The sequence below is a fragment of the Parasteatoda tepidariorum genome, chromosome 8 (genome assembly GCF_982258835.1).
Source record: "Parasteatoda tepidariorum strain Cologne lab strain chromosome 8, Ptep-v5.0, whole genome shotgun sequence".
NCBI lineage: Eukaryota > Metazoa > Arthropoda > Arachnida > Araneae > Theridiidae > Parasteatoda > Parasteatoda tepidariorum.
Window position 1 is genome coordinate 45454661 of NC_141762.1, and position 13056 is coordinate 45467716.

The window sequence follows — 13056 nt, forward strand, 5'->3', positions numbered from 1 at the left end:
AAACACTTTCAAATTCTTATTTTCAATCAATATATGGGTCATTCTCACGAAAACTGTCATTTTTCAGTTCATAAAATCCCAAAAAAGTAAAGTGAATAAAAAGCTCTGAAACTTTTTATATTAATAGAAATATGTAATGACATTATAAGGAAAGTATATATCCTATAAATTATACTTAATATTTAAATTAATTAATTTTTTTGATAATTAATTTATATTTAATTAATTTATAATAATTAATAGTTAATTAATTAATTTAATAAATAAATTAATTAATTTAATAAATTACATTATTAATTTTTTAATTTATTTTTCAAATTAATTAATAAGTAAATTAATTATTTTCCCTATTTGAAAAGTGAGGGAATGACACTAATAGTGAGGGAATGATATTTTATTTTAATACATGTTTTTATCTAAGTTACATCTACTTAAAGTTTGAAAATGATAACATACTAAGTATATCTAATATTTATTATGATTCAGTCTTATATATTTAATAGTTTTTACTGGTTTGGGAAATAAAATTGGCTGACACGATTGAACAAAAAAAAATTTGATAATATACTCATCTTGAATCATTCCCTCACTTCAGCGTCATTCCCTCACTTTATACACTAGCGAGGGAATGACGAATTCAATAAAATTTAAAAATCACAGTTAGGCCTAATTAATTTCTGAAGTCAATCACATACAATTATATTCATACAAGAAAGCAACATATAATTATCCACTTTCTCGATGAAGTTGTATTTTATTTTACTCTAAAAAATGACATGAGGGAATGACAAATGTAAAAAATTTTACCTGGTTTGATTCATTCAAATTTATTCCACAGCAAAGCTTCTTTAAGTTGAAGATGAAAACATACTGCAATTTTGTTCTATGATGCCAGTTGTTAATTTCTGAAGTTTTTATTAAAATATTTTTATTCTAAGAAGATTGCAGGTGATAAGAACATTGTTGTGAGGGAATGACGCGAAACACTGGGGACAAAGTTTAAAATAGTGCTGTGTTAATATTTTTATCAGAGATTAAATATGAAATTGATTTTCTGAATTCTATATTTCAGTATTCTGAAATAAAAAACATGAATTTGTAAAAAAAAAAAAATTTATTTCAGAAACAATTTTATTGTTTTTTTAAATCAGCAGTGGGGACAAGTGAGGGAATGACATATTGGTATATTTTAATTACCTAAAATAAATAAAAAATAAAAATTGATAATTTTATTTTTATTCTTTTGTTAGCTTGCATTCCGAAGGAAACTTTCCCTGAATTTTTTTTTTCGTAAGCTGTAAAATAAACATAAAATATACTGGGGACATGAAAATGACTGTTTTTGTGAGAATGACCCATATATGAAATGTTCCTTCACTGGGTAGTGTTCCTTCACTGGTCGGTTTACCCTACTTTATTTAAATTTAATTCCGAATATAGTTATTTAAAAATATTATGACAAAAAAGAATCTATTAAATATTTAATCAATCATATTGGAAGACCAAGGGGAATGAACTGTTATAAATACTTTTCACAAAAATAATGATTGGATCTCCATCTGTTGCATGTTGAGGATTACTAAGTTTTTACAAATAAATAACGTGAAAACTCATTAAGTTACTCCGAGAGTTATTACACAGTGAAAATGGGCCATGGTGGAGATAAACCCTTATATCCGCCCACGTACAGTTTTTTCTCAGAATCTATTTTATAGACGTAAACCGTTCTTTCCTTGTGGTTTTCATTTTACATAAATTACTCAACAAAAGAAATTTTTTCAAGCGCTATCTATGCCTGAAGAATGTTTCCTCACTGTCATTTTCACATAGCCTCCACATGTATTTTTGATGGTTTTAATTCATCTTCCTCAGTCTCAATTTTGATGTCAAACATTAGGGAACTATCTCATATTACATGTCTTTTCTCTATATCATTCTCATTTAAGATATAATTACTATATATTAATAAAACTAAGAGTAAATTTTAATAATAAATAGATGTTATTTATTTACATTGCATTGTATTGTTTTTATGCATAATAATAAAATTAATTTCAAAGCTCTCTCAGGAACTATAAAAAATCTTTGCTAAAATTATTTCAACAGCTTTAAATATCAATTTCAGCCTACGATAAATTTTGATGAACACATTTCTGTTTTTATATCAAATTTAATAAAATCCATTTTGAAGGATTTAATGTTTCAACTTTTTTAATGTTCAAAAAGATGTACCAGGAATACTTTTATGCATAAATTTAGCAAGAAATTAAATTTGTCAGAATTGATACGCGTTTTATAAAAAAGGAATGCATTAAAATAATTAGTTTTTAATGAGGATCAATATATTTAGATAATAAGAAACTCCATTTTAAAATTAAACACGTCTTTTTAAGCACACTCTTTATTTAATATATTCTGAAGAACTATAATGTCCAACAACTACTTAATATTACTGAAAAGAATTGGAGAAGTCTCAGAAAAGAATGTTTAAGATAAACATTAGAAAAATTAATAATGTCTTCTTTATAATGAAGATCAGCGAATATCAAATTCGTACTAAAAATTGTCTTTTTAAATAGCAGTGCTTGTAGTCTACATCAATATTAATTTCTTCGAAAAGATTTTGGCTAATACTGAACAAATGATGCCATACAATTTGTTAATTTTTGTTGTATTTTATAGTATTTTTTTTTTCAATATTGGAAAAAGACAATTTCTAAGAGTTTCTGGTATATTGATTCTATACCAAATATTGATTGTCTTATTTTTATTACTTGCGTCATTATCTTTATGATAGGATTTTGATCGTATTATCTTTTAATACTCGTTCCATCATTTTCTTTTTGCTAAATATCCGCTCGAATAATGATTCTATTATCTTTTTGAAAACGATTCCAATTTTCTCATGATTATTGGAATATCTATAAGGTTTCAAATAAAGTAAATTAAAAAATAGTTTCCTTTTTTAATTAAAATAATTATTTTGAAAATAAATTTAAATTTAATCAATACCATCTAAATTTAATCAATCAAATCACCGTGTCTCATGTTATCTTTGATAAATATATGCTCGAATAAGGATTCTAAATTCGATTATCTTTTTGAAAACGATTCCATTGTCTTCATTACTTACTAGTATCCTAGGGTTCGCATGGTTAGGTTTGTTTAATAGGGTTAATACAAGCCAATAGTTTCCTTTAAATGAAAATTTTAAGCATAGATTTTAAACACTTGCTCTGAAACGCTTATTTATTTTTATAACATTGTCTTCATGACTTCAGAATATCTATAGGGGAGAGTGGGGTCAATTGTAACATTTTTTACTTAACTATTTTTAACTAACAAAATATCCAATATATTATTAGTATTAATTGACAGACGAGTAAAGTAGACTATCCTCTAACAGAAAAAAAAACAAATACCTTATTTTAAATGTTATTATATTAGTTATTAACAATTTTTGACAGTCGTGCACTTGTTACAATTGTCCCCACTTACGGGGTCAATTGTAACAGTTCATAAATTCAACTAAAACATAGTTAATTATACATATTATCATAGTTGTGATATATTTTTTTATTGATCAAAATAGTAGTGATATTTTAGGAATAAAAATAATAATGAGCAGAGACCTAAAGGGTTAAACTTTTAACTTTAAGGGGTTAAAAATTTTAATTTATGCTGTGAAAAATGACAAATAAAATAATGCACATGCAACATAATATAAATGATATAGGAAACTATTGGTGGTTCTTAAAGGGTTAAGTAATGGTTTGTAAACATAAGATTATTTATTTTCAGCTGTTACAATCGTCCCTTTACTTATTGTTACAATTGTTCCCAAGACGCCATTTCAGCTTCATTTGTTAAAAACAATGCTAGTTAATTGGCAAAACTAATCTTTTTTTTTATTGAAATGTTAATTAAGGTGTCCACTTACATATTCGGTTACTAATTTTTATTTGTTTAAACAAAACTAATTTGTTACAATATAATATTCTAATACCAAAAAAAGTACTTGCGTGGCGTGAAAATATCTTTTGTGATGTAACTCTTTCAAAAGTACATAAAAATGGTTGCCATCAGGGGTGTACATGTAGATTTATTAAATACACCTTGTGCGCCACCTAGGAACCAAATCTAGAACCCGACACTCGAAATTTTTGCTCTGTTACAATCGTACCCTGTTACAATTGACCCCACTCTCCCCTAATGAAAAAGAAGCAAATTAAAAAATTCTTTTTAATTTCGAATATTTCTTTAAAAATAAATCTATATTCTATCAATTGATTCCATTGTCTTCATGACTTTGGAATACCTATAATGAAAAAGAAGCAAATTGAAAAAATCTTTTTAATTTAGAATATTGTTTTAAAAATAAATCTATATTTCATCTATTGAGAAATCACCATCCCAGATTTTTGCAGTATTGTTTTAAAAAAAATACTCAGAAGACATAATTTTTTTGTTGCCTGAGTTTAAAAGCATTTTATTTTACAATAAAAGTGTTTTTTAACTAGTGAACAAAAATTTTTTTAAAATCAAAAACGAAAATTTTTAAGATTACCTCCAAAAACACAAAAATGAGAAGTCTTGTTCTGTTTATTTTTCCTGCATTTAAACGTTTATAACAGGGAAACGGTTTTACAGACAGAGTGAAAAAAATTAAAGCTTTCAGAAAACTCGACTTCTTTACCAGCATCAAAGGGTTTGTTAGGCTGGTTTAACATGATTTTTATCAGGAAAAATAATTCTTAGTATAAATTTTTAATGCCTCCGCTGAAATGATTTTTTGAAAAAAACCAGAATAGGAAATTTTTTAGCGTAACATAGTTTCAAAATCATCCTGCCTTAAATGAAATATTAAACTTTATAATTTTACTTTCTTTTTCATCAAGATTATCTATTTCATTTTATTTAAAATGAAGATATACCATTTTACTTTTTGTAATGAAGACGCACGATTTTATCTTTTTTGATGAAGATTTTTCTAGCGACAGTTAGGTAATTTTTTAAACTTTCATTAGTTTAATTATTTTTTAATTCACAATGGTTTTAGTAAACTGAGAAATAATAATAAAAAAAAAAAAAAACAACTGAAAAAAATTTCCTAAAAATTCTTAAGAAAAATAAGTGCAAAAATAACCGTTTTTTTGGTTACGAATTTTATCATATTAATTTTTTTTATATAATAAACATTGATTTATGAAATGTTATGTACATCCTTATACTCCCTTGTATATTAAAAATGTCCAAATGAAAAAAAAAAAAAGAAAAAGTTAATGAAAATAGATCTCAGTATAAGATAATTCAGCCCGTGAAGAGCCTAATAGACGGAAAAGAAAAAACTTCTGTTTTTGATAATTATATTTAAAATTTTTTAGAGTGGATTGATAAATCAGTTACAGTATATAATGTATTGAAAAATTCTGAGTAACCTTGCAAGAGTGTGTTCAGAAAAAATAAAATAAATGCACTGTTTAACTGTTTTATGTGGAAAGATTTCACTGTATTTTTACAAAACACATACTTCAATAATGAAACTATATTTGCTTAAAATATAGAAGATAAAAGTACTTGCTTTTTCTATCTACTCGAAGATGAAAGAGTCACCGATGAAACGAAATTCGTAACAATGTACAGGGTGACGAGTATTGACTTGTACACATTTATTCTCATTGTTGTAATTATTGTTGATACATAACAACCGAATACTCAAATACTCACCAAAGCACCACTAACTATTACGCTTTTACATATTTTCAAAATGATCGAATTTACACGGCGAAAGAAATTCTGGCAAAATCACCGTTTTGCATAGCAATGACATTTCCAGTAAAAAAATAAATAATAATAATAATAATAAATTCTAGTAATGGTATTAAAATATACGGAGTTTAAACCATTCATTTGGTAGCACTTTATCAGAAATTCTGGTAATCATTATGTAGTTCCACACATTTAAAAGAAAAAAAAAGAAAAACTGAAAAGTAAATTTAACCAAACAACTGATTTTTATGCCATGCTCTAAGGCAGGGGTCGCCAAACTTTTTTCATCATCGACCCCTATATAATTTTTCGAAATCTCCATCGACCCCCACAAAAGTAATTTTCTGCTAATTAAAATAAAACTCTATTAGATACTGTGTTTGTACATTTATTTTATGATTTTAAGCATTTATTAAAGTAATAGTACATTGTGTAACAATAGTTTTATGAAAAAATATTAATATTGAAATTTAAATACCTTATTATTAAATAATAAGTAATTATGCATAAGTAGATATAATAAGTAAAGTAACTAAAGATTTACTGCTTCTTGATCAATGAGATGGGTGTGCCTGGTGTTTTTTTGCAAGGTTCGCTATATTGGGTTCAAAATTGGTCAATTTTAATTTTCGTCAAAATTGGTCAATTTTGTAATTTTCGTAAAAAAATACAAAGTGTGCTATAGTTTTGTCGCGGGCTGTACTTTATTATTAATGCTTACCTTCTTTTTTGTGCATTGATAATTAAAATTGATATCTGAACCAAACGAATGGTTTTATCGAAACAATAACTAATTATCCAAATCTATAAAAGTTTTAATAATGACACTGCAAATATTCAACAAAGTTTGCAAAGATAGCTGAAACTGCGTATGATATTTGCATTTATAACGTCGATGCTCGTCACACGTGACATTTGGACAAGCGCACATATGCATGACTACGCTGAGTTCGTGCCACTGCGCGGTGGTACGTAAATACTTGTTTCACCCCAATAAATATACGTTTATTAATTTATGTTTTATAAAGAAACTGATATTGAGTCAATTATAAAAAAAATTCACAAATTTTACATACTTAATTAGGTATGTTTGATTTGCGTATTGAGAACTTTTTTTTTTCGACCCACAATCGACCCTTCCGATTCGGATCGACCCCCATTCGCCCCCCTGTCTCAGATCGACCCCCGCTTTTGTTAAATAGACCCCTGGGGGTCTATATAGACCACTTTGGCGACCTCTGCTCTAAGGTATTATGATAAAGTTACCAACTTTCATCGCATGCAATATAAAACCATGTTTTATTGTTCTTTTTTCTACATCTTTTACCATATCGCATCGGTAAAAAGTACCGAGTTTTTTGTGTTACCATAAAGCCAGAAAGACGGTAAATGTCACCATATTTTCGATAGTTTTGAACATACTTTTTCTCGCAGTGCAGCATAATGCAGAGATTTAAACGTATCAAATATCTGCTCATGGACTTTTATTTTGTCTCATTCTCTGTTTAGAGATTTTTAGGAATGTAAAACTCTTATGAGGTTGAGCACAAAAACGTTCTCTTCAAGATGGAACAAACAACTTCTAAATCACCTTGAGAAATTCAATAACGTAGTCATCTTCTCTGACTCCAAAGCCGTACTCCAAGCTATTGCTTCCTCCGAAACCCCCGCATCTGCCGACATTTTAAATTGTCGTCAAGCCCTTCACAGGCTTGACCAACACAACAGAAATGTCGCCGTGCAATGGGTACCAGCGCACTGTGGACTTCAAGGTAGCGAAACGGCAGATTTCTTGGCCAAAAATGCCGCCAAGATTCTACAAATATCTCTTAAGCCAGTTCCTTTCTACACCGCAAAAAGGCTAATGAAAATCTCTTTTCGAACAACATTTGAGGCAAAACTCCAAGAAGCAAATAAAGATAAGAACTGGCTGGAAGGAATTAAAGATATTCCGTCATGGCCAAGAGAAAAATCTGTGTCCCTTTTTCGCCTTGCCACTGGCCATGACTGTTTATCAAAACAACTGTACAGAATCAAAATATTTTCAATCCCCTTTTGCCCATTATGTAACCTGCAAGAAGAAATGGACGCTAACCATCTGAGATGTTGCCCTGCACTTCCTCCTGGGCCCTTGTGCGAACGCTTTCGGCCGGCGAGATACATTATTAAAGACCTATAGACTCTTTCTTTTTGTAGCTCTAGTTTCCGTTTTTTGTTCTTTCTTTGTATTGTTCTCAGCTACAAATTTGTCTTTCCTGTCTGCCATTGGGTGGGGGAAAAAATGGAACAAGCGGAAAAATCCATGTAGTTTTAGACTGGTGAGTATGGTGACCATTTTTGTGCCGCATATATATATATATATATATATATATATATATATATATATATATATATATATATATATATATATATATATATAATAAATAAGCAAATACAAGAAAACACGAAGAAAGTTAAGAAAAACAATAAGTTTCATTTATTGCGCTTAAGCTGCAAGTAAACGGAACTCATTAGATAAGTTCATAACGAAGAATAAAACAAAGAAAAATAATAGACATATGAAAAAGGGGCGGGAAATAATAAGTAAAAAAATAACAAACAACAGTTTACAAAATTTTTTGAGTGCTCCTTACACTATTGTATTAATATATTTAGCTTTGGCTTTATTGATACAATATCAGAAAGCACTCTGTTTTGCGGATATAATCGTGTGGGCTGAAGAAAAGATTATATCTTTTTTTCCGGCTTTTTAATTAACATTCAATTTTTATTTTTTTTTATTTTTATTTTTTTCCAAATAAATTGTTGTTTGTTATTTTTTTACTTATTATTTCCCGCCCCTTTTTCATATGTCTATTATTTTTCTTTGTTTTATTCTTCGTTATGAACTTATATATATATATATATATATATATATATATATATATATATATATATATATATATATATATATATATATATATATATATATATATATATATATATATATATATATATATATATATATATATATATATATTTGTTAAGTGTGTTAAATACATAATCTGAATTTGCATGTGTGTTTGGCGAAATATCATTTAAAAAGTAGTAAATCCCACTTCTTTCTTCATTCAAATCATCTTTATCGTGCCAAATTTTAAAATAAACATTATTATCTTTATTTTAAAGATATGGCAGTCTATTATTAACTGATGCGTATCACAATCTCTTTGTTTCATTTATAAAACATTAAGTTATTTCATCTTTAGATCGCAGTTAGAGGCAAGAATAACACCTATAATCACATTGGTTAATACAAAATAAATCATATCGTTCTTTAAAGTGGCAACCAATGCGCCTTCCATAGCAATTACCCCATTTCGATTCGCCAATTATTGATGACTTTCAGCGTGTAAAATGTATCCCTTGAGCGAATGCATCTCATTTGTAGTATAACACCGTGAAAGATAGCGTCGATTAATCCAGAAAACTCCTGGGAAAATATCGCAATAATGATAATATTTATCGCTTATCAAGCGATAATGGGTAAGAAAATTCTAGAAATCATTCCACTAATTGGACATACTTGGATATTCTAGCTTGAATTATGATGAAAGGAAACGAGGAATTAAATTTCTGTAATAGTTTATCGAGAATTTGAAATTTTAATTTCCTTCATGCTTGTATTGAAGTCTTTCAAGAAATTTACTTTGAGTGAAATTTTAAATTATGTGTCTGTAACAATGGCGGTTTATTTTTGTATTTTGAATAATTATCGTTAGCAGTAATTGCTTCTGTGAATTCAATAAGAGCTAATTTATAAACTAGACGTGATGAAAATCATGAGCAAAATTTCTTTGAAACACTGAACAGTTTTACGATTTAACAATTTATTCAAAGTGGATATTAATTTGTTTTCTAATAGTACACTGTCAAAAATTGCGAATCAAACTATAGAAGATAGTATCATAACTCTTAGTTTCGGTATTTTTTTGCCATAAAATCTTTTTTTGCCATAAAATCTTTTTTTGCCTTAAACTTTTATTATTTTATATATTATTATTAGTGGATTAATTAATTTATGCACCAAAAAGCAAAAGTAAAGGTGATAAGTTATTTTTTCGTTTAAGAGAATCGTAAAAAATTAGCAAATTCATATTAACGCCAATGAGGCTTAATTTATTTTGGTAATACACAAATTGAAATAAAACAGAAATAGCCTATGCACTAAAGAGCAAAATTAAGAGAGAAATGGTGCTACTTATTTAAACTGAAGCTTAAATAATTTCTACACCATTGTATTATTGACGCAAACATTGTAAACAATTCTTGATCAAATTATGGTAAAACGCATCGGCACTCAGGTAGCCGGTTCTTTTTACCATAAAATTCATTTTTACCAGAGTATGTTACGGAACAAAGAATCTGATACACCCCAGTTTTTACAATAATAATTACCTTAAAGTTACTGAAAAAGACCACAGGCACTCAGGTAGAACTGGTAAATAGCATCGGTACTCAGGTTACTGGCTCTTTTTACCATAGAATCCATTTTACCAGAACACGTTACGGAACAAAAAATCTAATGTACCGTAGTTTTTACAATAAAAATTACCGTTAAGTCACTGAATAATTCCAAATGAATAAATATTACTGTAAAAATTATGGTATAATATTTAGCAGTAAAAATGGATTTTCCTGATGATGCACCCAAAGTGCCGGTACTTTATGCCATAATTTTTTCAACACATAGTATTCCGTCGTTAGTTGCAAACTTTAGAAACGGTTTCCAAGATCAGTGTTGCTTAACCTTTATTAGATCAGTGTTGTTCAATTACGGTCCAATCGCAATTACGGTCCAATCGCAATTTATATATTTTATATTAACTTGTAAATAACTGTGTATATTAAATGTTGTGATGTCTCCAATTTACTTCGTTTTTATTTATCCAAAATCGCACATAGTAGGAAGATAAAAAACCTTCCCTTACAACTGGTGACCTCAGGACGTGATTAGTTTAACAGTGCGAAGATTTTATTTGGATAAAAGAAAGGTCTGTGCATCACCATTATTTTATAATTATCTTTAAATTAAACATGGAGGAAAGCACAAACGATAATTTAAATTCATCAACTCAAGATAATGTGAATTTAGAAGTAAACAAAGTGGCAGTTAAACCACCAATTTTTTGGCGACATAAACCTAAGTTATGGTTCTTACAACTTGAAGCACAGTTTGCTAACGGCAATATTACTCGTGATTTAACTAAGTATAACATTGTCGTTGCCTCATTAGACGAAAATGTCTTAGATTTCGTTGAGGATATTTTGTTAAACCCGCCAATGAATGGAAAATACGACGCCTTAAAAAATGCATTGTTAAGTAGATTGACAGATTCTGAAGAAGCCAGGTTAAAAAAGGTGTTGACTACACTTAATCTTGGCGATAAGCGTCCATCTGACTTGTTGCGACAAATGAAAGGTTTGGCTGAAAATTCCATTTCTGAGGATTTGTTAAAATCACTTTGGCTACAGAGGCTACCACAACAGGTTCAAGCTATATTATCTATTAGCTCTGATTCTTTGGATAAAATGGCAGAGATGGCAGACAAAATTATTGGTATATTTAGCCCAACAGAGTTATGTACAGTTGATAAAGTATCCAGCAAAACTCTTGTATGGTGAAAATATAAAACTACCATATGACTTTTTTGAAAATTCAAGCATTGAAGGGCAATCAGAATTCATTCAGAATTTAAAAAGCACCATGGAAAAATTAAAACCCGTCCCATTTCGTCATCACTCGAAGCAGAAACCATTTATATTCAAAGATTTAAAAACTTGCTCACACGTGTTTGTCCGTACTGAGAGTGTTCGTCATAGTTTGCAACAACCATATCATGGACCATATAAAGTTTTAAAGAGAACCGATAAAATTTTCACTGTTAAAATGAAGCAAAAAGAAGTTAATGTATCTATAGATAGAATAAAGCCCTATTTTTCGGACAATTCTACAGAATCTGAAAAGACTTCAGAAACACCTTTACTGGTTGAAAAGAATTTTGGGCCTATTTCATCGTCTACAATTTCTAAAGCTGCTACAAAGCAAAGCAATGGAAACAAAAGAGTGAAGCTTGTTATTCCACCCCAAGTGACTAGATCTGGACGTACAGTGTGCATTCCAGCACGTTACACATGAGATTCTTCATCGTTCGAGTAACTCACTGGGGGGGGGGGGAGTGCTGTGGTGTGCAAGAGCAATAACATAACTAGCATTTATATTTAGTTTTATGAAAAATAAAAAACAACGTTGCTAAGACAACTCAATAATAATAATAATTACTATATTGACGTTCCAGACATTGGGATGTAAAAGTATTAATGGATTTATATATTTTATATTAACTTGTAAATAACTGTGTATATTAAATGTTGTGATGTCTCCAATTTACTTCGTTTTTATTTATCCAAAATCGCACATAGTAGGAAGATAAAAAACCTTCCCTTACATATCTATGAAAATTGTGAAAGTATAATATTAAATTCCTTCAACACATAATTAGATAAAAAAAATTATTGTACTTTTTATACTTAAACTTATTAAGTATTATTTTTCAAGATGAAGTATAATTATTCCTGTGTTATGTATTTTGGATTACACGTATTAAAGTTAATTACATCCAAAAACTTATGCCGTGGTAGAAGAACTAAATTTAAACCTTTAAAAACAATCTTTAATATCTTATCTAATCTAATAATCTATAGACATATAAAAGACAAATGTTTACTTTTTCTATTAAGTTCGAAAAAAAGAGGAAAATAATGCGTAAGTCTTAGATATATGTAAACAATTGTTTTTAAAACAGTGGTATTTAAGTCGAAGTCATTAATTTTTTTATAAGTATTTGCTCCTACTTAATTTTGAATTTTTAAACGTTTCGATCTTGCTTAATTGTTAAAAAAAGAAAATGCATGATCGTGCAATCTTTAAAAAAGCTTAAATGGAGGTTCTGTCTAATACTATCTAATGATACTGGAAAATTTCTACCTCCGAACTTTTTCATTTTGAAATTCAGTTTTTTTCTTTTATAGTTTTCTATACTGAACAGTTTGCCTTAACTTTGAACAAATTACTAAGAAATTTAGTAGTCCTCTAAGTGACAAAAAATTATTATTTAGCTTGAACTCATTTAAAAATGTCAAATAAAATGTAATTTAAATGTTCTAAGCCTTTACAAATAGCTTTCTTGTTAATAAATTTCATGGTGGTTTTGTCATTAAGTTATCAGACTGTTTTTCTTTACTTTT

General features: G+C 28.3%; 2 protein-coding genes across 2 annotated transcripts; both read left to right on the forward strand.

Moving 5' to 3' along the window:
- The first annotated feature begins 7303 nt into the window (after positions 1-7303).
- LOC147806115 (uncharacterized) lies at positions 7304-7948 on the forward strand. The gene has a single exon (XM_087149541.1). It carries the CDS (start codon positions 7304-7306, stop codon positions 7946-7948), a length of 645 nt encoding a protein of 214 aa, XP_087005667.1.
- A 2897-nt stretch (positions 7949-10845) lies between these two features.
- LOC147806116 (uncharacterized) lies at positions 10846-11433 on the forward strand. The gene has a single exon (XM_087149542.1). It carries the CDS (start codon positions 10846-10848, stop codon positions 11431-11433), a length of 588 nt encoding a protein of 195 aa, XP_087005668.1.
- The last annotated feature ends 1623 nt before the right edge of the window (positions 11434-13056 follow it).